The following is a 25,349-nucleotide window of genomic DNA, read 5'->3' on the forward strand; positions in this document are numbered from 1 at the left end:
TGAAATTCAACACCCTGTGAGTTTGTGCCAGTGTTTTCATTTCTGCATAGCTGACCTATCTGACTAGAGTCTGGAAATCAAGTGTCACTTTTTAGTACTTCGAACACTAATTATAATTAAGATCAGCTCATTTCCAAGAACAGAAATCATTAGGTTTCCTTTCCCTGGAACCAGATGAACTACGTGCAGCACAGTTAACTACTTTCAAGCAACATGATAATGAAAACTGCTTAAATCATCAGAAAAAAGAAGAGTGCTGTAACCCCCTTTAATCCAGCTGGATATGCTGGTATCTTTCACATCCATTTGATGATCTCAAGCTTTAATGTTTCTTTAACTGCAAGGGGAATGGGGATTACTCTCTGGGATAGAAAGTGGAACCTCAAAGGAGAAACCTCATGGTCCTTCCCCCTGGGTGAGCCTGCCAGCTGCTCCCAGACTTCTGGAGAGCAGAGCAGAAGATGCAGTACTTTAATACAAAATCAGCCTATTTGTTCCTTCAGCATCCATCACTGCTGATCTGGGTATGAAGCCCTAATGTACACCCTGTAAACAATTAACGAGAGAAGTCTCATTTTAATGTGGAGGGAATTAGGCTTGCCTTTTGAGAGAAAAGAGCATGGCTGGGGATCAGCAATCAAAGCACTCTGTGCTATACAGACATCTCAATTACTTCCAGAGCAGATTCCCGAGGCACAGCTGATTGCACTGGAATTCTTTAATGTGAAACACCACCAAATTTTGGGACACAGACTGTGGGGCAGAGTGCAAAAGTTGGAGGCTTAGGAGTAACCTTAGTTGAAGACTCCCATGCTTATGGAAACCCTAATAAAATCTTGAAAGCTAACACCACACAATTTGCATCTCCTTGGTTTATTCATGTTTTAGAATAATCTTCCAAGATGCTCCTGGCAGATACTGCTTTTGTACTAGCAATCTGTATAAAATCTTGGAAGTAATACTCATTTCTCACCTGGAGATGCGTAATAGAGCACAGTATTTGAAAACTTTTTTGATCTAAGTGCTTTTTAGTTTTAGTTTACAACTCCCCTTTGAAGCATCAAAAGGCGCTCTCGCATACGAAACCAGCTTTAAACGAAGAAAACAACCACACGAGTATTTCCATATCCTGTTTACCTGGAGTGGCATCTTCTGGGATGTCAAAGGAGTACACAGGCTTGGAGAACTTGGGGATGTGGTCGTTGACGTCGCTGACGGTGATGTTGATCCTCACGTCCGAGGACTGCAGGCCGTCGTCGGCGCGCACCAGCAGGGAGTACTTGGAGCGGCGCTCGCGGTCCAGGCGCCGGGTGGCGATCAGCTCCCCCGACTCGGGGTCAATGTGGAAGCTATCGTCTGCACCACTGATGATGGTGTATGTCACCAGGGCATTGGCTCCCTAAGCCAGAACAGAAGTGGTCAGATCGCCTCGCTCGCCAGGAAAACCACATCATAACTCGCAGCGAGACAAGGATCATTCCAGGAACGGCGCTCGGGGATTATTTTTCAGAACGGTTTCCTTTAATAAACAGCCTTCCTGCCCAGTCCCTGCTTCAGCCCCACATGCACACAGTTTTTATTTATGAGATGTGAAATGATGAGATTACCCAGATACTTTGTGCTCCACTCTTCATCCAATCAATACCAAAAACTCTGTTACCTGTTTTAGTTTCAAACCAGCATCACCGAGCAGTGTGACTTCTTAAAACAAGAATAAACATTGATCCTTATTATCTTGGAAGGTTGAATTAAATCCCTGCCAGTGGGATCAGCTCTGCCTTTCTTGCTTTCTGGAGATGGGATGGAGGGAGCAGGAGAAGATGGGAGGGAGGCATGGAAGCAGGGGGGACCTGGGGCAGCCACATGGCAGCACTTCCAGCCACAGCTCGTGGTCAGCTTCCAGTCACAGCTCATGGAGGCTGCGCTTGCAGCAGCCCCTCAAAGGTCAGTTTCTGCATGGAAATCTGTTTACCCATGTAAATAAAAAAACCCCAGAGTGACAAATCACACACCATTAAAATCACAGTTCTGATCTCTTGGGTTGTGCTGCAAGTCAAAAGCATTTGCTTTTGGGTCACAAAATTTCATTTATTCTGGGGGGGGGAAAAAAAGAAGCATTCATGTGGACTTTGAGCATTTTGGTTGCAAGGAAAATTAAGGCAAAGTAATGTTACATAGAAAAATGTCATGTACATCTTTTTCCAAGACAGGCTTAAGGACACTGAAGGTTTGGTAGCCTCTAACATCAGATACAGTATCTAAACCCTGAGTGCTGATGGTGCCTGGAAATGCAAGCAGATATTTACTGTGCCCTCCTTTGGTGCCAGGCCAGAGCTCAGGTTTGACAGCTGAAACTTGCTGCTGATGTGCCAGCAGCATTCTGCAATGAACAGCAGATCAAAGAGATAAGGTGGAAAGGAATTCTAGGGCTGTTTCAAATACTCCTGCCTAAAAAAGCAAATTAACAGGGATAAACACCTGCTTGTATTTGTGAGAGGAGGGACAAGCATTAGTTACCTGACCTTACCAGAGCGCCCCGTGCCAAACCTTCTCTCTGGGGAGCTCTTTCAAAGAGTCAGACTGAGCTAACTGATAAAAGGAAATTTAGAAAGAAAACAGGCTTCTGCAGGTGCAGTGCTCCATCTGTGTGCTCAGGTGTGCCTAGGGGATGCCACAGGCTTTCCTCCAATTGTGTGGCTTAGCCATCACATCTGATGGGAATTTTCAGAGTGATCACATTCTTCACCCCATGTTTGACCAGCCAGAGTCTTTCTAACAGAGTGCACCTAAAACCACAGCCATGTGTGATACTGGTTTATTCTTTGCCCTCAATATAAACCCTTCCCCTTCAAAAAGCAAGGGGGAATAAAAAGGTATCTCAGCCTAAAGCTGCACATCACTAGGAAAACTTGGGCTCCTTGTATAGAGTCTGAGTTACAAATGTTCTGGCAGGGAAATTGAAATCCTTCCTTTTGATAAAAACATGGACTGATTTCTCTCTAAGGAAACAGATCACTTCCCACTGGATGTGGGAATGTGATTATTCAGAAGGGGTAATAGATAGGGGGCGGCTCAGGAATGGTTAAAAAGAGGCTGGAGCACTACTGCTATAATCTTAGATATATTTGCCATACCACACCACAGAGTGGTAGCTCAGTATTTACCACTTCCTAAAAGAAAGACAAGCAGCTAGAATTTTTGTTACACAAGTGCACCTTTCCAAAATCCTGGATTTTGTCTGCATATCAGGCTACTACTGGAAAACAAAGGGAAAACCAAAATATTTACAACACATTTGCACCATTCCCGGGGGTGTTCCCGTGGTTCCCTCTGTAGTAGTAAGATTAAGTACACCAATTAACAATCACAGGAAGATTAACCAAGCAAACACAAGAAAGGCCAGCAATAAAATTCTCCTAAGGAGGTTGAATCACCTTATTATTGGTAAACAAGAACTGCTTGCTGTTGTCAAGTGTAACTCTGTATTTTAATGACAACACAAACTTTTTGTATGATATTGACTTTTTAGTCAGTTTCCTCGTGGAAAGAAACAGTTCAAGCAAACAAAATTAACATGATTAACATTTTTATAACTTGAGTTTCTAAAATAAATGAGTGCATCAATAGCATGGTAGTTTCTTCATAGTACCTTAGTTGCAGCATTCCCATAATGAATCTCAGAGGGCAAAACTCTTTTGCAAACAAATTCATGTGCAGAGCACACATTTTATCATTACTTCTTTTCTCCACTTTTTGGTAAAATAAAACCTTCTTTTGGAAGGGATAATATTGATCTTTGTTAGGTCTAGTCAAAGGGAAAGCAGACATGATCAGAGTTTTACTTGTTCTCCAAGGCTTGTCTCAGATTCATTCTATTCTACCTTGGAACTGGGCTCAACTACAACATCCTGGTTCCAAAGTTAGCTTAGAGCTCCACAGTACTGGACAGAACTTTGTGAATGACTGCCATGATTCCTAAGGCCAAGCTCACACAAAGGGATGAAGAAAACAGGTAAAACCATGTCCAGAATGGCGCTTTTAGCACCAGCATTCAAAACTGAAATCGTGCTCCTACCTCATCAGCATCCATGGCTGTCAGCTGCAGTATTTTAGATCCATCCCCTATGTTCTCCTCTACAGTCAGGTCAAGCATGTCTGTGGGGAATACTGGTGGGTTGTCATTGATATCCTGAAGTGTTATTTCTACCTGTAAAAAGCAGGAACAGGAAAAAACAGAGTGAGCACTGGACATGGATTAGACCTGAATGTTACTAATAAAATAATTCTGAAAGAAATCACGTAAATTGCTCTTAATCACATGAATTAGCACATTCCCAAATCACACCAACAATAGGAAAAGCTCATCCGGATATTAAAATTCCACATTGTTATAAAATACTCCTAGGAAAACCTCTAACACAAACAAAGTTAATTTGACTTGTTGATAGCAACTGATTTTAAATGGTCCTAGCCTAGTTTATACTGGAAGAGATCCACTGATAGACTGTCATGGTAATCCTCAAAGTCAGCCCCTGGAGAGGAACTGCCAAGTGCTGGGGCAGGAGATCGTTCAACCATTAAATGCTGCCTGACATAAAGATGAGGTGGTGTAAAATTCTCTCTGAAATGTTTATATATTGGCAACTCTCCGTTCCGAGAGGGGGAAAAAACACCCTTGCACTTAATATATTTTATAACAAATAATCTGCTTTTCTCTCTCTCTCAAAACTCTCCTCTAATTGCAAACATAAACGCTGCTTTAGGAGCACCCACTAGCATCTACTCTCCTTGACTATCCAAAACTCAACAAATGTTCTTTTCACATGCCATATTTGCATGCCTTTCCAAGGAAGAATGATAGTTCCTGAAAGGTTGTTTTGTGATCTTTATCCCTAGTTTTTCATAAGCAAGATTGCTGCCCTGCTGATGCTAATTCAAAAAGATGCAGAGCTACGTTTTCTCTTGTTGCTGGGTCTGGAATGTAATATACCAAAATAGAAAAAGAAGACACAGCTGTTTTATATTTATCATGGAAAAAAAAGTATGGTTTTGGACCCAAAATAATGAACAGTCACCAACCTCTGAAGACCCCCTAAGGAGAAAATGAGCAGCAGAAAGAATCGAGGAACACAGCAAGGCAAAGGTATGGATGACTTAAAGAAGGCACCTGGACTGATAGACAAAATCTTATTTATGCTACAGTATCTGCTCTGCCCTTATCCACAAGGACTCTCCAGGCATTCAGTTGAAAATATGGATTGGGCTGCTCTGGATATAACCAACACAGGCATTTCTGGTGATCCAAAGTCTGTGATTTTTGCTCTTTCTAGTCCCCTGTCATAACATTTTCTTCTCTGTTCTGTTTCCATAGGGACCACCAATGACCAAACTGTTCTGACTCGATCACCAGGATGATCCCAAACACAGAGGAAATATATTAATATTAGTGTAATATTATTATAGTAGCTATATGTGCTGGAAGTGGAGACAGAACAAGGGTCTTTTATAGAAGGCCATTACTTATTTATCCCCTATTTAATCCCTTTGGAGACTCAAAAATGGTGCACAAAGCAATTCACAGCCTGAGACAGATCAACCCAGAAGGTTTTATTGTTAAATTCATATCCCTGACAGCAGAAGCACAAGGAGTGCTGAGCAGAGCATCGTGAGCTGCGATTGACAACCACCTCACCAGACACAAACATTGGGAGAAGAAGCCAGCCTAGGTTGGTTTTCAAGGAGACTGGGTGACAATTAATCACAGAAATGTGAGGGACGTGGTAGAAATGACAGATGAAGGATTTTGCCAGCCCTCCTTGCCCATGGAGCTGGCACAGCACACTCCTCCTGCTTTCCTCCCCAAAGTGCAGCGTTTCCCCAGACAGGGCTTCAAGGTAAAGCAGCTGCACAGCTCTGCAATTCATCTATTCCCACCATACATGTCATTCACAGCTAATGTTTCAGCTGCAAGTGACATTTCACCACCAGAACCCATTTTCATGATGAGAAATTGCCCTTTGTACAAATGATATGAAAAATATGTGACAACTTCTGGGGGGTTTGGGATAGGAGCTGTGCATTGCCTACAGCTTGAATAATGTGCAATAGCGAGGATCCAAGAACACAGATGGCTAAGGGTTGGGGGACAAATAAGTTAATTATAAAGTCAGATTCCAGAGGAGTGAAAAAAAGGAATAAAAGAGGTAATTTTATTCTGAAAAATCGGTTTACAAGCAAACAAAGAAACTGTATTTTATACCAAAGATGTGCTTTAGATGGTGGAAAAATAAGAAATTCTCAAATAAGGATCAGAATTTTTTAGAAAAGAACACAGCATTTTTAAAGAGCATTTACACCATGATTTATTCCTTATCCACAAGGCTTAGATAATGTGTGTTGCCTCATTATTCACCATTGGCTAAGTCCAATTAGCATCTGTGTCTAAAGCTATCTTTTTACTTCTGCTAGAATTTACTACTTCAGCTTCCAAAGAGAACTGCAGACCTGGGGAGTCAGATCCTTGGATGCAACCATTGGCAGAAATTCCACTGAAGTAATCATAGAACCACAGAATGGGGTGGGCTGGGAGGGACCTAAAGGATGATGCAGTTCCACCCACCCTGCCAGGGATGAGGATGCCACTCACTAGCCCAGGTTCCTCAGGGCTCATCCAGCCTGGTCTAAGACACAGATTTGAAAAAAAAATCACATTTTCCCTAAAACAAGAATCTGTTACGTTCCATTTAAGAGAGGATCTCATACGTGAATACCTGAATGAGATCGGATGTAAACTGAATATCCAGGAGCTCACAAATTAATTTCACTTTGAAATTATTCCATAAATTCCAACACGAAGCAGAAACCCACAGGAGAACCACAACCACAGAGTCTTCCATCGCCACAGGGCACTGGAAGATTGCAAAGTATCTTATCACACCTTTACTGGAGAAGAAAAAGAAAAGAGAAAATTCCACAAAGCTTTAATCAAAGATCTAAACTAAACCTTTTCCCAACCAACTGCTTCTTTCTAACCCCACTTCACATTTGCATGAAGATACTAATGTGTGTCACTTTAGGAAATACATGGTTTGATTATTTATCCTCAGTCACTAATTAGAAATTAAGTGTAATTCTGCCCTGGACTTAAGGAAGGCAAGACAAGGTGGTCATGGTGGTGTCACCAGCTGTTTGCACCACAGGAGTCACATTCAAAAAGGTCCCACAGATGATGTGCTGATCTCAGCACACACGATTCTCCCAGCTCACCCTGGTGGCAAACTACCCACCAGAGACAGCAGCAAGTCCAAGAACAAATATCCAGGAAACCAAAGGCCTTGTAACCTCAAATACACCACAGGATGGAACACAAGGGCGCTGAAGGGATTTCTCCAAACCGTGGAAGGAAGGAAGGAACCATTACATGCCAGTAGGACTGCAGGAAGCAACGTGCCCAGGCTACATGGAAAGTGATAATTGCCACCTCCTTGTCCAAATCTATCCAAAATGAGGAATATTCTTCCCTGACCTCAAACTCATCACTCAGCACAAAGCTAGGATGCAAAGGCAGACACAAACCAAGCACCTCACAGCACTCCAAGTACTGCACTATGCAACAACAATTTCTGCCACTTTCCATCTGACAAATCCTCAATTCCTATTTGTATCAACAGCAACTTTAATACGGGACCCAAAAGTTCTTACTGCCACTCAGAGGACTCAAATATAATAAAACACAGAGACAGCAAAGATAGTTAAGCATCTTTGCACCTTTTTTTTTCTCTAACTTCCCCTCTCCTGTGGTCCAGGCACTGATGGATGTGGGCTTTGCTCCTCTGAACAGCCTTGAATTTCTGCAGAAGCCATAAGAACACAAACAGTTACAGATTCTCTTAAATCTGTTAAGACTGTAATGGAAAACTGATTGATAGATTCATGGTATTGTTTTGCTTTTGTTGTTCAAGGGAAAATGAAAAAAAAAATCAAAAAGTTTTGGTCAATCCACATGCACACAGATCTCCCCAAAATCACTCTACTTTTGTACAAATTCTAGTACAGTGCTTTTTCCTTCACACATTTAATAAGTGTAGAAAAAAAGACTGAAAATCAAAGCTTTCCCTCGGAGCTTATTCTTCAGACAAATACACATTGTTTATTTACCAACCCTTGTAAAATAAACACAGTAATTTTACATATCAATTTCTATGCAAACCATCTTTGTGTGGGTTTTTTTTTATTAGTTTTATTTGTGTGCTTGTTTTTTATGTTTTACTCAAGCTAAGACGCAAAACCAGAGGCATACAACAAACCACAGAGATCTGCAATATAGAAAGCCAAACAATACCACAAATCTCCCTGTGCATGAGTCAGATTTCTCCTTCACAGGCTCAATAACATTCTCACAATAACTCCCTGCCCCTGCCACAGTTACAGATGGCCAGCCCATCCTCATCTGTGACAATTTGATTGCTGCAGCCTGTTGTCACAGACATTTTAAAAGCAGAGAAAGTATTAATTGCCTTGATCTTGTTAGGATTCTTATTTGCTGTTCAAATTAGCCTCTTGTGTTTTTGGTTTTTTTTCCTCCCTAAACAAATTCAGAGCAGATTGAGGCAGGGCAGCATTCACCTCCAACAGTTCTGCCACAATTTACTCTAAATGTAGATGTTAGAAAAATAGTTCTTTCTCCATTGAGATAAACCTCAGCTGTTAACAGATAGAGGAATCATATCAAAACCTCAAATTGTAAAGCACACTGATCTATTAAAGCATTTAAGACATCAACTATTCTTCAGCTTATTTAAAATAATTTGTTGAATTAAGCTGCTAAAAGGTGAAGTTTCACTTCTCAGAGCAGAAAAACCAATTCAAAATACCAGTACCCCAGGTAACTATTACTGAACAGGCTAGACAAGCTCCACACTCAACATAAAAAGCTTAAAATGAGAGTTCTATTCTGGAAAAAGAAATTATTTTAGTGGCTGGGTTTATGAGCTACAAAGGTATGTAAAATAAAACATACCCTGCAAGGCAATGTGCCAAATTCTAACCAATCATAACACCTTCCATAAACCAATGGGTTCACTTGGCCAGACCCTATCCTTCTGTTTTACTACAGTTCTTAACATTCCGTTTGCTTTTATTCCAAACTCGGGAGGGTTTACAGACAGAACAGCTCTCTGAAGCTCTTCCACCTATCAAATGACAACGAGGAGAGGAAAAAAGATGACACAGGAAACGTGAATGAGCTCACGTGGCAGCAGCAAGTTTCCCTGGGAGTCTCCAAAGAGTAATTCTTGCTTGGAGCCATGCTCTCCATGGCACACAGTGGGTCAGAGATCTGTAGATAGAACACGAGCTGAGGGAGGAGGGAGCAACTCCCAGATGCCTCACGCCTTCCATGCCTCTTCAAAAGCTACAACTACTTGATTGAAGATCAAACAGAGTGCAGAGGCAACAGCTTTTCTTTCCATTTATAGGGTGTTGTGTCATTCTTCCTCCCTTTGCTCGCTGCCTCTCTCAGGAGATCCCCTCTAATAATCCATGAGCAGCATCCCCACAAATCACCCTGGAGACTTTTGTTTATGCCTAAACCATCAGATGATCCTTCATCTTAAAACAAAATTAAGGAGTTTTTTCTTCTTTGCTGGAGAACATGGCAGCACGTTATCAATTTGACCTGAATAAAAGTGAAAGGATTTTATTTCCCCCTCCCTTGGAAAATCTTCTAAGTAATATCATTCATGATGATAAAAGGAAAGAATACAGCTATTAATTCACCCCATCCATGTAACTGACTGAAGAACCTGGCCAACACCAGTCTTTTTTTTTTTTCCTTGCCTTCATCTTCATCCAGCAAACAATGATTCCCTAATCCTGGAAAACACACACGAATGCATAGATTCCTTTTGTAAACTGATGTGAGGACTCAGCCTGGCCACTCACACCGGTGAAGTTGTGGTTACACTCAGTGCTGTGGTTACTCCTCACTGCTCAGGAGGAGCAGTGCATGAGAGCTTCGTCCAAACTGGAGAGGCAAGGGAATGGGGACATAAAGGATCAGAGCACAATGCATGTCTGGAAACACATTTTCAGGAAAAAAAGAAGAAAAATCCTCTTCAAATAAAAATATATATATATTTATAAATAAATATAAAATCCCATAGCCCATCTTGAACAAGTTTCCAACCTTGCTCTACATCACTGGGAAACAGTAAGTTTGAGGGTAGAAAAAATAAACATAACTTATGCTTTGAAATTACTTGAATAGCCAATAATAGCAGAGCTCAGGAAGGTGAAAAACCTGAACTACTGATCATGCACATTTACAATTTCACAACAAGATGGAAAGGCCATTTATAAAGGAAATATCTTGGGACAAGGCAATAGCTGAGGCTGAATGAGGCATCTGAATATCCCATTTTCCAGGAGGCAAACAATCCCAGTGCATGCTAGCACAATAAAAATCACATTAGTCTATTGTGCTGCAGGCCAGCAAACCTGTTAAATAGAAATGTAATGTTGTTAAGAACCCCACTACTAACAGGGGGAAGATTGCAGCTGGGGAGAAAATGTGGGGCAAAAGTGCCAAAAAGGCACTGTTTGGGAAAAAAAAGACATTTAAAAAGCCAGGTTTAAAAGACTTAATTCTGATGTCTGAGGTGAAGCTTGATGAAACACAGGATGGGAAAGCTGTCCTAGGCCCCACCACTGCCCACTTCAGTTGCCCCAAAGCAAATAAAACATCAACCCTGTACACAAGACAGCACTAATTTAGAATAGGGATTATAGAAATATTTCCTTTTACCTCACAGAATCAGGAATTACTATTGATTATCAGCCTTGAAATTGTTTGGAAACTTAGGGCTCAATGCACCTTGGAAACCTGTTTTGCTTTGTCCATTAAACAAACATGTTTGTTATAAACGTTATTATGATTAACATGCAGTGCTGAAATTTCCCAAGTAATTTTAATCTGTGGGGTCCAGCTCCAGAGTTTTAACACTGCAGAGCCCTGCTGGATTTAATATCCTATTATGTACAGTTTAGTAGGGTGACTTGATGTTTTTCAACCAAGACACTTTGATAAAGCATTGCTGTAAAACGCTGGGAGATCAGAGTGATCAAAGCCACTGGGATTTCACTGACATTATCAGAAAAATCCTAGAATGACAGAATAATTTGAGTTAGAAAGGCTCTCTGCAATGAGCAGGGACATCTGCACCTAGACCAGGTTGCCCAGAGCCCCATCCAACCTGGCACTGGATGTTCCCAGGGATGGGACATCCACCACCTGTCTGTGCCACTGTTTCACCACCCTCACTGCTGAAAATTTCTTCCTCATACCTGAATCAGGCGTAAATCTGCTTTCATCATAATTTAAAATAAAAATTCAAAAAGAAGCTACTTCCTTCTGTTGTCCCTAAGAAATATTGATCCTAGTGCTGTAAAACAAAAAGGTGATATAATTGTTTCATTTTTTCTCCTTTTTTTTTTTCCCCTATCTGTTAAGGTGACCACTGGGAGTTGCACTGCCTGGAGTCTTGATTAAATGTTTCACTGCATCCAGAACACTTCATCATGCAGCATAGCCAAAATCTATTATGGCTTGCAAGTGACTCATACTTGAGCTATGAGAAAACCATAATAAAGAGCATTTTACATAAAAATGCCCAAAAGGTTGGTAATTCAATCTTGATTCTAAGTAGTATGCAAGGTCTCTGCGTCCAGCCTGTGCAGACAATAAGGCATTGTCTGGAAATGTGTTACCTACTGTGCTTACAGCTAACTTTTTTTGCCAAAGTCCAGATGAAAGACACTGAAAAGAAATAATCTTGTCCCAGAAGAAGGCCACCAGCCAGGAGAGGACTGACATTTCCAACACAGAAGATTAAAAATAAAGTTTTCCTAAAGGCAAAGCAGGCAATGCTAAAATTCTAATTCTTTCTGAAATCAGTATTTTAAGGTAATTCAAGCACTACATCATTTTCTGCTCCCTCAAGAGACATGGTCTCACATGCAGCTGTGGAATTAAAACTGGATTAGGGAGAGCACTACTCAAACCTTGGCTAATTTAACAAAGTTTAACATGCTGACTTTAAAACACACATCAAAACATAGAGAATCATAAACGTGGAAACCCAGTATGATCCAACTTCACAGCAAATCAGAGATAAACATCAAATTGGTACAAGGGATAGAACTGATAAGGAACGCCACCAGCAGTTATTTCCCCCCTTCCCTCACTCCAGAACCATAATAAAACACAGGTTATTTTGTCAGGACTGGTTAATGAGTAACATATATAGCTCAGTCAATATTCACACAGTTTTAAAACCAGATTGATTGTAGGGATGAGTTACCTTGAACTCCATCTCAGCAGGACTAATTAATTAGCACACCAGGACCTCTCCCAGGTCTGCCCAGAAACTGCAACCCAGTGGCAGCAAGGCAGAGCTGGGCTGGCACTGAGGAGCACAGAAAACTCCTCCACCCACCCATCCTTCCCAAGGATGCTGGATATGCACACACACATGGCCCTACAGCATTTCCCCAGACAAAAGGGGGGACTTTCTCATAAAGACATTGCTGCTTCTGCATCTAGTACCACCTCTGCTCACAAACTCAACTCCAAGTACCTGCCAAACCAACACAAACACTTGGCAAACCCTCGCTAGTGAGGTTTTTCTTTTTTTTTTTTTTTTTTTTTTTGCAGTAAACATTTGGGACCCGTTTGGCTTATAACTTTGCATTTAATTAAATGAGTTCTACGGCCATGTAATAAGAAATGGATTGAATCAGTAAGAACATTTCAGTCTGTGCCAGAAAATTAAAAAAAAAAAAAAAAAAGGATAAAGTCAGAAAATGCAAGCATTAGAAGTTCAAGGATGGGAATGTCACACCTCTAAATTAAATAAATCACCTAATTAAACTCACAGGTGTGACATTTAAGACACATGCAGTCATCAGGACGATGTGACAAAGCCATCCCATCACTGAAGGCTGCCCGAACAGCAAATGGAAACCTCTTCACTCAGAGCCATGGCAGAAAAGGCACTGCTACAGACACCAAGACACTGTATTCCCTAGAGACACTACATTCCCTTGCACTCGCAGAAAACAATCGGATATTTGAGATATATTTAGGATTTATTTAAGATACAGGACTTATTTAAGATATTTTTAAGATACAGGACTGAATGCTGACTGATGTTTTGCAGTTTTGAGGGTTTCACATGCGGCACCTTCCTGAGAAGAAGCCCTCTAAGAGCCTAAATAGACTTTAGCCAATAAAACACACAAGTCCAACGTGTTACTTTCCTGTTTCACATTTAGAAGCACAAAGCCATTTCATAGAAATGACTAAAGGTTTTTCCCCCCCACACAGAGCACTGCTAGCAGGGAACAATCAGGGCTAGAAATCCCAAATATTTCTGCATCCTCCTACAAATTTCAGGCAAATGCCTTCCTCGCCATATTGCTCTTTTGCAGACTACAGGCTTGTGCAGCAGCTTCACATCTGGTGTCAGGGAGGGCCCCTTCCCTTCCCTGTGGCCACAGGCCACTTGAGGCCAGAAAAGCTTTTTTCTGTGGCCACAGCTGGACCTTTTCATGTGGCTGCCCTCAGCAGAGCCAGCTGGCAAAACTGAGGCTACAGTGGCAGGGTCAACAACTTCAACCCACTGGGCACACCAGCCCTCCTTTATTCAGAGTTTTTATTCAGGCAGCTGGACCTTCAGGCATATCTTTCTTTCCCCATTTATCTTTTTGGTCCACCATGGCTATGGAACCTTTAGTACAATTATTAAGAAAATCCCACATGAGTGCATCAGCCTACTGTTATGTCTGTTGGACCAACTCCTATACCTGGACCAAAAAACAAAGTCCTACATGCCTCCAAAACCTAGTTTTTCCTCCAAAACCTAGTTTTCCCCCCCAACTAAATTCAATATGTCTACATTATCTCTTCTTGGAAAAATTGCTGTTTCTGGTGATGATGTTTTGCAATAGAGCCCTTCTTGAAACTGAATAAAAAGCTCTATAATAGTCCTTTACCAAATCACAAAGATTCAAGTTTGCATATAACAAAAAGCTTTCATCTCCAAAATTATTCTAAATAGCTGAATAACACATTTCTTCTGGCCCAGGAATGTGAAAGGTGGATGAAACTCCACTTACAGAGTTCTTCATGTCAGCTAACAATTTCTGTTTCCTTTGCTCACCTTTTGAATTTTCTTACTCAGCTGTTGTACTTTGGATTTGACACAGCAAACTTAGAAAATCAAGCATTACAGACTAATTAAATGGTCTTTAAAAAGACCTTTTGAAACATGTCATTTCAGCATATCTGTAAATACACACAAGACCTCGTGCACTGAAGAAAAAATCAAGTAAAAAACCCCAGACTTTCACAGAATTAGCTGGAACAGTGTGCTTATGTGGGATTCTGACAGTCATCTTCCTCAATAAAGAATATGAAGTGTTTTATTTGAGCATAAATTCAGAAATTTGACTTTCATTGGTTCCTAAACATCCACTACATCTTCCCTAGATGCAGCACCTACATCAAACTATGAAGTTAAGCTCTCTGGCTGCTACAATCAATAATGAGAATTTTTAATAGCCCAGATCCTGACATATTCCTATATTGCATCTCTCTCCCCCAGCACCCTGGTTTTGCACCACAGCCAATCTCTCACTGACTTTTTGTATTTATTTATTTGTTTTATTGTGGATAGTCCCAAGCAAGCCCTGATTACTGGGTCAGAAACATCACCAGCAGCTGACAATTGTACCAAACCAAAGCCTCCCTGCAATCAAGTAAAAAACTTTGAGTTCTGATAATCTTAGTAAACCTCTTTTAGAGGGAAAAAAAGGAAAGAAGAAAGAAATACACTGGCACTTGTGCATATCTTAATTTCAGTGTGGCAGGATGCAGATATACCACAAGAGAATGGTTCCCATGGTATTTCCAGCCTAGGAGAAACCAAAGAACCTTTCCATGCTCGGGTCCCTGTCTGGTGTCCTGACTGAAGTGACTCAGCTATTCCTTCTACTATAGCACTTGGGTTTTGCAGTTATTATCCCGATTGTGCCAGATCTTTGATCCTTTTGGAAGTTCACCACCACTGGTCATTACTACAAGTCTCTGGATATTTAAAATGTATGGATGGAATTTGAGAAGAGCTGAGAATCACCAGTTCCCTTCTGAGGAACCCAGAAAAAAAAACCAACCAAAAGAAAAAATTAAAAAACCAACAAAACAAACCAATCGGAATAAATGTTCAAGTGTAACCATAAAAGATTCAGAAATTCTTAACAGAGTTCAAGAATCCCTAAATACACAACTAAAAGATATAATTCTGTCTTTTGAAGATTGAGCTTAGGTTCAATTTCCTTGTGTTTTCCCCTTGTTTCACTTCCTTTGATTTGTGTCTTCAGCAGGGTGTCTATGATGTGGCATGGGATTATTTTTTTTTTTTAGAGCACATTTTTTCTAAAGATCTTGTAGGCTGCAACAGTCTCAGTCTCTCTGGTTTTAACTGAATTAAGGAGTGCTGCGTACTGAATGTACAAACTGGCCCACTACCCATGTGGAACAGATTAGACAGTGATCATTCATTGTATGCTCACAATTGAAGCATTTCAATAGCTTTATAGACAATTGAGAAAAAAGAAAAAGTATTTTGAGGACAAAATTTGAATGGCTTACAGTTAAATGATTATATTATATTATAGGGCAGGAAAACAGAAACAGAGTAGGCAAAATTTAATACCAAAAAACCCAACAAAAGTCGCACATTAACTCTTAGCAAGAAAATTACAGCAACAAACCTGGGCATCACGGAGAGGTCTAAAAAACAAGGGTTTTGTTTCCTGGTTTTTTGTACCATTCACACCCCCCTCCCTGCCAAGATTCCTCAATCTCAGCCTGGTTTGATCCTTCCATAAGGTCTGACACCTTATTTTATTTTCCTAAGCTTTATACAGAAAAATGGTAGAGCAAAATTTTTCTGTAAAAAAAGTATTTTCTAGGTACAAGTGTAATAAATCTGAAAGGTTTTTGAGAAAGTCATCAAGCAGTTAAAAGAAGGAAAATAAGGCAGGCAAAGACTTCTGAATAATTTAAAAAATGGCAACAACTCAAATGCCTCTGCTAGCTCATCATGTTAATGGAGACAACAACATAATTACCAACATAATTTCATAATGAACAGCTGGTGATAGGACAACAGGGACAGCATCATGCCCCAAAGACATCATGGTGTGCTTTACATGGCATTTGTTTCTCTTAAAAGTAATGGCATAGGAAGTAGAGATGCAGATGTTCTGTTTAAAAGCATTCTAAAGCTGAAAATACCCACACCTATCCAGAAACATGCTGCTTGAAATATCAGCATTTGTGAGAAATGAATAATGGCAATTTCTGCATGTATCAACAGCTGCCTTCCACAAACTTCCAAGAGACTTTCTCCAACATGATGAAAGGCATCTTTGTAATAATAAAACACCATGGTATCACCAAGAACAAAGGGAGGTACGAAACCTCTTGCAGGAAATCTCAGCCCCCAAAAACTGAAGTCACTCCTTCAGTCTTGCCAATGACCAGCCTATAGTACAGAAAAGCAGAAGCTGTTATTTACCTTTCCTTCAAGCTTTATGAATCACTGACACACTCCCTGCTGTGTGCCATTTGCTGACACGTCATATTCCGTCTCAAAATGATTAATTTTGTTCAAAAGAATGAATTACTGGTGTATTTAACACATCTTCTGATAACTATTAATTGTGCATTTCCCCAAACATGTTTCTGACACAGGCATCACCAAACAACTTCTTGAAGCCCAGTAAGTCACAGATGCCCCCCAAGCAGGCATGAGATGACATGCAAAATGCTGTACATATTTGCAATATGCCTCAGGGAGAAAGTCACAGGTACTGTAATTCAGGTTAAAATAAGAACAGCAGAAAAAAATGAAGGGGGAATATTTGTAACAAAACTAACTGATGGCTGGATTCACATTTTGTTTTCAGTAACCCCAAAACAAATCCCAAGAGACTCCAGCAAGGTTAGTGCCTTTCTTTGCACGGACTGAAGTACATAGCAAACACTGCTGAGTGAATTAAAACTAGCATACAATACAAGCAAGTTAGAAGGGTTAATTGAAACCTCTCTTTGAGCAGCAATGCAAACCCCTCAAATCTATCAAAATTAATGAGAAAAGCCAGAAGAAACATTCTGGTTCTGTCTAGACAGCCAGAACCTACAGTCTGCCTTGCATTAATAAATGCTATAGAAACGAAACTCTGCTGTGAGGGTGGTGAGGCCCTGGCACAGGCTGCCCAGGGAAGCTGTGGATGCTCCATCCCTGGAAGTGCCCAAGGCCAGGTTGGACAGGGCTTGGAGCAGCCTGGGATAGTGGAAGCTCTCCCTGCCCATGGTCTTCATGGTCCCTTCCAACCCAAACAATTCTGTGATTCACTTTATATCCAGCTCTGCCATCCTGGTGTACAAAAGCACAGGGAAACCTTTTATTTCTCTGGGTTTGGTATCAAAGTTATGCTTGGATGGTAGAGCAGCTCCAAATGGCCTTGTTGTGACACTGTCTGAGCTTCAGAGCCACCTCTCCTCCCCAGATCCATCCTGCCCACAAAGCCCTCACTGCAGACTGGCTCTGACCCACACCAGGCTGAGCAAACTCCCCCTTTCATTTCCCCCACAATCTGTCAACTTCAGACAGCAACACAATTGAGGCCTTTGAGAATTATACCCTATGTCAGCCCTACAGCTTCTCCCATCTTAGCCCTTAGAGAAAAACAAGCAAAAGCAAAAAAACCCCAAAAAACTCACAAAGAAAAACCTCACAAAGCAGAACGAGCCTCCCAATATGACTTTGTAAGCCCAGACCAACAGCACAGCTTGGAGGGACAAAACCAAGCAGAGGAGACCCTGAATGTGCCAGAGGGGCCCAAATGCTCCAACATCCCTTCAGTGTTTTGGGGTCTTGAGGTCTCCTGGACATTCCCATTCCCAGGACACACGAGCACCTATTGGCACCTCTGGTAAATCCCTACCTGCTGCTCAAGCCATTTCTTCTTTTTCAGGCTGATGAACGTGTGCCTAATAACCAGCAAAAATGCAAACAGGACCTCCAAAACAACTTTCTACTGACCTAAAGTAGTTTGACACTTATGAAGACATCATTCTTCAATTTATGTTACACAAAATTATTTTCCTATGTTTCTAGCATGCCCTCGTAAAGCACCACAGACATCAGAACAGAATTAAAAAGAACTTAACAAAGCACACTATCTCTACTTTCTTTGCACAGAAGGTCATTAAAAATATGCAAGTAGCTTCAAAATCACATTTATTCACTGTGTTTCAGCACACCCACAATGAACATTAAACTTTTAGTTCTTGGCCTTAGCGTATGTTGGTTTTTTATTAACTTTGTACTTTGCAGGTTTAGAAAGTGCACTGCAAATCATGAGCCCCGGTATTTGTGGCTCTTTAATTTAATATAGAGCTACAATATTATAAATACATTGCTGAACTAATAAAATCATCCCAAAACAACAAAGAACATCAAATTCTGCAGTATAAGTTTTATGCTACACAGCATTCAGCTCACCAGTACTTTCTAATCAAGCTTCCTGTACCACATTTATATCATTGCAGCTCATCAAATTTTCTGATTTATGTACAAGGACAGCTCAGCTCCTCTGGTTTTTGGGTACATTCATGTATGCATCTTATTAAGGCTAACTCAATTAACACCACATATTTGATAATCAGTTTGACAAATAATAGCATCAGACTGCACGGAAACAGAGCAGCACTTTAATTTTTTTTTTTTTTTTAATTCTTCTGAACTTGAGCTTATTTCCTGGTATTGAAATCATAATTAACTTACATCAAAAATCCTGCTGCTGTAAATCCTACTGCCTTCAGTAACTATGCCAGAAAGGGGTCCATTATGTGAGTCATCTGCTACAAACCAGAAAACAGCAACCATGCAACAGAATAATGCCAGCTGAAAAGATTTATGTTACTCTGACCACATGCCCCTTCGAGTTGTGTAACTCTGCACAATGGCTAAGATACCATCTCTTTTCTCTCAAATGTGACCAAGGAAAGGTGCCTAACCATTTCAATTGATGTGTTTTTCTTCCTGTGGGCCTAAAAAGCAGCTTATTTGTACAACTCAGGCACCACAGCAACGAAAGTTGTGTGTCTCATTTGGCACAGGGCCAGGTAATGCTTGCAGAGTGCCAAATGCTCCAGTAACCTAGATAATTTACACAGAGATGACGCACAGGAGAAAGAAAATCGGGTTATTACTGCATTTACTACCAGATACAGCTTTAAATTTCCTTGTATGCAGGGCTGTGCTTTAGAGTGAGCCATCCTCACTAGACACTTTTGGAAAATACACTTGGCACTTAGAGAGTGCAGTTTAAAAAGAGGGAGGGAAAAAAAAACCAGAAAGAGGTAAATTTAGAAACAAGAATTAATGAGTACATCTGTAATTCTGTAATTACGGCATCTGCTCTTAAGCCTTTGCATCTGCTTGTGTACAGCTGCTCAGCACTGTCAACAATAACCTTAAACCCATGACCAGATAGCATCTCACAACTTCAAGCCGAGCAAGGAAAAAAAAAAACAACAAACAAAAAAACAAAAAGAAAAACCAAAAGGAAAAAAAAAAAAAATTCACATAGCACATATGAACACACTGATGTGCCTAAGCTAATGATCAACTGGACAAAAGCTCAGTTTTAAAAACTCTGTGTGTAGGGTTTTATGGTTTCAAATACAAAAAGGCTTGTGTGTAACTGAAGAGCTGCCTTCCAGGAATTAGCAAAAGGAATAATCTCCATGGGAGAGGCTTCATCATAAGAGTTCATTGTCTGGCAATTGTGTTTCACAAACAAAGACTTTAATAAAAATGTTCTGTTAAATGTATTTTAGTGGAAATCTCCTCAAAACAAACTGATCAGGACAAGCAAAGCACTACATTTTAAAGCAAAGAGTGCTGTCAGCATCAATCCCCCCTGATAGTTTAGGAAGAAGGTTTCTGAGGGTGTCACACTGATACTTAGTTCAGAGGGAATTCAAATTGGGACATACCTCAAAGCTACTGAACATCCTCAAAGCCTACAAAAAGTCTCAGAAAGATAATTTCAAATACAAGGCAAAAAAAAAGTTAATATTTAATAGAGACTGCCTCTTCATTTTCTGTTTCTAGCACTGTGCAGAGCTGCACCCTCTGGGAATGGCTGCTCCCTCTCAAGTGTCCACTGGGATTATTCCAGGCCTGGCAAACAAGGTTTTTATCTCAGTTTCAGTCTCGGTCCTGCCAAATGCATGAGAACCAAGTGGAAGAGGTCCAAATATTTTTGTAGATGAGCAATTTGGTCTATGTGTGCTTTTGTGTCCTGCTCAAGCAGCCGTGACACACGCATTTGGGGTGCAACTTCCAACAAGACCCCTTGTTGGGTATCTTCCATTGTCTGCAGCTGCACAAACAGCTATAAATGGGTTGAGTTACCGTGATTATGGGTGTTTGAACACAAAAGTGTGAATGGGAATAATTTATGAAGAGCCTAAGATTAGTTTCCTTGGCAGAGTATTCACCTAGTGGTGCTGTGGGATTGGAAAGGTCTGACACTTCCTTAGGGAGAGGAGAAGAACAGGTCACCTGAGCTCTCATTCCCAACACCGCCCACAGTCCATCCCTCCTGTACTCTTACTGGGGCAGTGGTGGTGCCACAAAACACAGCTTTCCACAACCTGATTTCCTTTCCCTATGCTCTACCTGCAGTCTTCTCAGAGCTTTTATCGCTCTAGTGTGCATGCTTCCACATCCTTCCTGAGCAGGCAGGCAGCACTGTGGGTTGTCACTGCCATATTTTCTGAAAAATCCTCTTTGCCCAGGATTCTTCTCCTGGGAAGCTGAGAAGCCTCAGGGGAAAAAAAAGGAAAACAATAATTATCTCATTTGCTTCTCCTGTGTTTTGCTGCTTTGGAATGTGGTTGGAGACTGTTTATCCAACAGGTGAATTGTTGTGATTTAATGACCAATCACAGTCAGGCTGTGTCAGGACTCTGAGGCATCAGTCATGAGTTTTTAATTAGTATCTTATTAAGCCTTCTGTAAGTATCCTTTCTCTATTCTTTAGTATAGTTTAGTATAGCATTCTTTAATATAATATCATAAAATAATAAAGGAGCCTTCTAAGAACATGGAGTCAGAGTCATCATTTCCTTCCTGCCACAGGGGACCCCAAAAACACCACAGTGGGTGAGGCACAGTGAATATATTCTGATGTTTTACAAGCACCCTTCCAACCCACACTCCTGCCAGGGGAGATATGAGCCGTTCAACAGGCCCCTTCTGGAGGGCAGTACGTCCCAGAGTTGTGCTCCACTTCAGGATCGCTCCTCAAGGAGAAGCAAGGAGGGAAGGAGGAAGGATTACCTGCTCATCCCAGCAAAAGGGTTTGTGCATGCTTTTCTTCCAATGGAACACAAAAGGAGAGACACACCACGCAGACAGCCAAGGAAAGGGTTCCCAAGCACCTAGGAGATAAAACCCAGCCAACTGTGTACAGCAGACCTGATTTCCTGCAGCGAGGGAGCAACAAACACTTGCCACAGGGGAAGAGCCACAGATGTCACATCTCTCTAGGAGCCCATCTGAACACAGGCCAGTGACGTGCCCCAGATGTAGGCTAGGCTAGGCCAGACACACGTATGGCATGGGGAAAAGCCTTCTGTGCTGCTGCTCACAGGCTCACCTTGGCTACAAACCCTGGATCAAACGCCAGTGCAGGAATCCAGGAGCTGTGTGGAACTGACAGCTCCATGAAATACAACTGACACAGCAGAAGGTTGCAACCATCTGCCCTTCTTGTCCTTCAGCCCAGCCTTTTATCCCCTCGCGCTGATGCACTGCACCTGTGTGCCCTCTGTTCCCTTTGGTGGTTGGGCAGTGCCCCTGGGCACTCCTTACCTTCAATGCTGCTCACCACTGTACCCACTGGGGATGGGCTCAGCCACAGCCCCACCCCAAGTACCACAAACTGTGTGCCTACCTGGAGCCAAGGGAAGACACTCAGAAAAGAGGAGCAATGGTGACTACAGTCATTGAACATGACCCACAAAATGATATTGAAAGAGAGGAGATTCAGTGTCAAAAATGAAGATGGGGAGAAATTGTATTATAATAGCCCTAAAGCACAGCAAAAAGGTTTGGTTTTTCTGTCTAAAACCCAAAGGACTTACACAATCCTTTGGTTAGCACCTAGGAGGAAATGCTGGAGAACTGGGAGGAAGGAGAATCTAGGGAGAAGAAGTCACTGGCAGGAACACTGAAGGCACGTGAGCTCCTGCCTCTGTGCTGGAAAATGTGTGGATTCCTCCCAATGTTCTCTCTGTGGATACCACAGCAGTTTAGGAAGCAGTTTAGGTGAACAGTGGCTGCCAGCGGTGGGTAAGACCTGGCAGAGACCTCAGTGAGAAAGCAGGATAACCAAAGTGCAGCTTCAGACTGCAGCTCAGCACCATCCATGACATGCAGGACCCTTCCCTGCAATCCCTTTCAAATGATGCCCAGTGCAAGCTTTTTTTCAGGGATAGGAGAATATCACCACCACCTTGAGCACTATCACCAACAAAAGTCAGCCCTTCATACAGAAACCATCTGCATTTGATTTGCTCTTCCTGCTGCTCTGCACATCACCACCACAATTACAAACAGAAGTATTTGGCTCCCTGCCTTGCCCTTTTATTGCTTTACTATGCTCCACTGCCAATCCTTATGGCAACAGAACTTGCAAAGTCATGGACTCTTATAAAAATCTTGTAACACTAAAACCCTGCACAGAGAGGTTTCTCCTACTCTTGGACACCGTGGAGTTTCCAGGTATTGTTTTTACTCTCATATCATTTTATATTTAATATAATAGCCAGAAATATGAGTCAACAATAGTAAGTTGAAGATTTTTCTTTTTTTTTTCCCAATCTTAGGTATTTCCTTTCTGCTTTCCTCGGTGCACTCTGCTCTGATTTTATTTGTACTGCAAACTCCTTGGGGCAGAGGCAGTCTGTGCAGTACATTCTAAATCTGAGTTTCCAGAAGGTAGAATGATGAGTTGTGATCCCTGCTAGCAAATACTGAACCTTTCCCTCACCATTTGACCTAAGTGCTGTCCAGCAGGCTGAGCCCACTGCAGTAAAATGTGTTCCTAAAACCACAGTCTGAAAAAAAAAATTATTTATCAAGAGGCAACAGAGTTTGCATTAGTTCCTGTTCCTGCAATCTTTCTTTAAATCAAAGAAGCAACACAGGATCAGCAAGAGAGGGAATACATGGATTCAGCTTCTTCCTCTCAGGCCAACATGGCAATCACTACACTGGGTTTGGAATCTCAAAGTTAAAAGATGTTCCCCCAGGTGTGTGCATTGGCAATACAGCAAAAGTTTGAACTTGTGGAAAATTAAACAATCTGCTGTTCCACAAGGTGGAAATCATCAAGGCAGCTCCACAAACTAACTGGCCACAAGGTTTACAGGGATCGAGTGGATCTGTGCAGCACTGGGATGCTGTTTCTGATGGCTTATGATTATGGGATGCTGGCAGAAGGAAAGAGATCTGGTCATTTTCAGTAAGTTTCCCACAGAATCACAAGTTTGGAGTGTTTCTCACAGCATTAGACATGTCCCAGGAACTCACCTGCTCTGAAGCACAAGAGCTGCTGCCTGTGAGCTGCCTGCAATGGATTGCTGAGTGCAACGTGATGGGAGGAATAATAATAATAACAGTTCAGCAGATTTATAAGCACCTTCAGGGTGGGAGGGTAGACTAGGTCAAAAGCAAAGAGCAATAAAAATTGAAAATTCTCCTTAATTTTGCATTAGTGCTGCAAAATGAAAAAGGCTGCCTTGTGCTGCATTCAAATTCTGTGCCATGCAGCGTTTACTTTCCACAAACTGTATCTAAATTGTTGAAAATCTCTCATAGCAAGAGAGATTTTATTTTGGGGGGGCATCTAATCCTTATGCACAAAACTACTTAACAGATTTTAAATGAATAAGACAAAAATCTACATGTAAGAGACACATGTAAGAATTTGTGTATTCCTCATATTTTTTATTCAAGTTAAAACTTGAATAATGAGGAAGAAACACTTCAATAAAGAAGGACAAATCTCAAATAGGCAAAAACAGTTTGGAGGGCTCTCACAGAGATTTTTCACTGTGACAAACAATGAGATTCAGATGGGACCCCGACAAATAGGAATGCTGTTTCTGGGAAAGGAAAAGTCCCCATTTCCAGTGTGATGACCCAGAGGCGGGGTCCAAGAGCAGTGCTTCTCACCAGGACCCACCAACACCCAGCACTGCCTTTTACCAGCCCAAATAGCCAAATTTCTTTTCTGCAAGCCTGCTTTTTACAGCCCTGAGAACTGCTCATCCCCATCACCTGAAGGCTCTGAAGGGAAGAGCAAGGCAGGTAAATGCTGCCATCTACACATGGCCAACTGAAGGCAGCTGTGCCAGGCTTGGAAGGGAAAATGCAGGGAAACACTGCTCTGCTGCCCTGCACAAGGGTCTAATCAGGCTCTTGGTTGAGCTCAAATCAGCACTGCAGGCAGGAGGCACATCCTGGACAACTTAAGTCCCATCAGAAAAGCCAAATATTATCTAAATCTGCAGGCATGAAGCACACAGAAAGTTTGGATTTGTGACTACTGTGTCAAAAGAGGCCCATCAGTGAATTATCACTTTCTTCTCCTGACCCACATGCACAGATTACATTCTGCAACATCTCAGCTGTCAATTAGACCTTTATGTGACACTCACAATATATTTTAAAATAACATTTCATACAGCAGCTGTGTTTACAGAAGGAAATATTTTTATAGCGCTCTTAATAACAAATGTCTCCCCTTTCTGCAAGGCTGTCCCTCACTCTAATTACCCCTTTCACTCTCTTGATGAAATCTGTCTCTGGCAGACATATTATCATCTGTAAAATTCAGAGAACATTAATCATCTATTTTGGCATGCCACCTGTAAAGGACATTAGGATTTCAAGCTTCAGTTACATCATGTGATAAAACATTCACAAAAATACAAACCATTACCCAAGACTGAAATTCTTAACCCTATTTAGGTGACAGAGTATGTAATGGAAGACAGATTCTTCAACTTCTAATCAAAGAGACACACCAAAATAAAATTTAAAATAGTAACTTTTTAGATTTTAAGAACAATAACTTGATATTAATAATAGTAATATCTCAGGTTTGGTTGGGGTTTAAATCTATTTGCTGTCTTTCCC

General features: G+C 41.3%; 1 protein-coding gene across 1 annotated transcript in view; it reads right to left on the reverse strand.

The window, feature by feature from the left end:
• LOC102039384 (protocadherin Fat 4-like) overlaps positions 1-25,349 on the reverse strand; it is a gene marked incomplete at its 5' end in the record, with an annotated part of 121,963 nt that overhangs the window by 56,058 nt on the left and 40,556 nt on the right. The window contains 2 exon segments of the mRNA XM_031064792.1: positions 1,138-1,399; positions 4,076-4,207. Coding sequence (XP_030920652.1) covers positions 1,138-1,399; positions 4,076-4,207 — 394 coding nt within the window.

This window comes from Geospiza fortis, unplaced genomic scaffold, assembly GCF_000277835.1.
Source record: "Geospiza fortis unplaced genomic scaffold, GeoFor_1.0 scaffold1476, whole genome shotgun sequence".
Lineage (NCBI taxonomy): Eukaryota > Metazoa > Chordata > Aves > Passeriformes > Thraupidae > Geospiza > Geospiza fortis.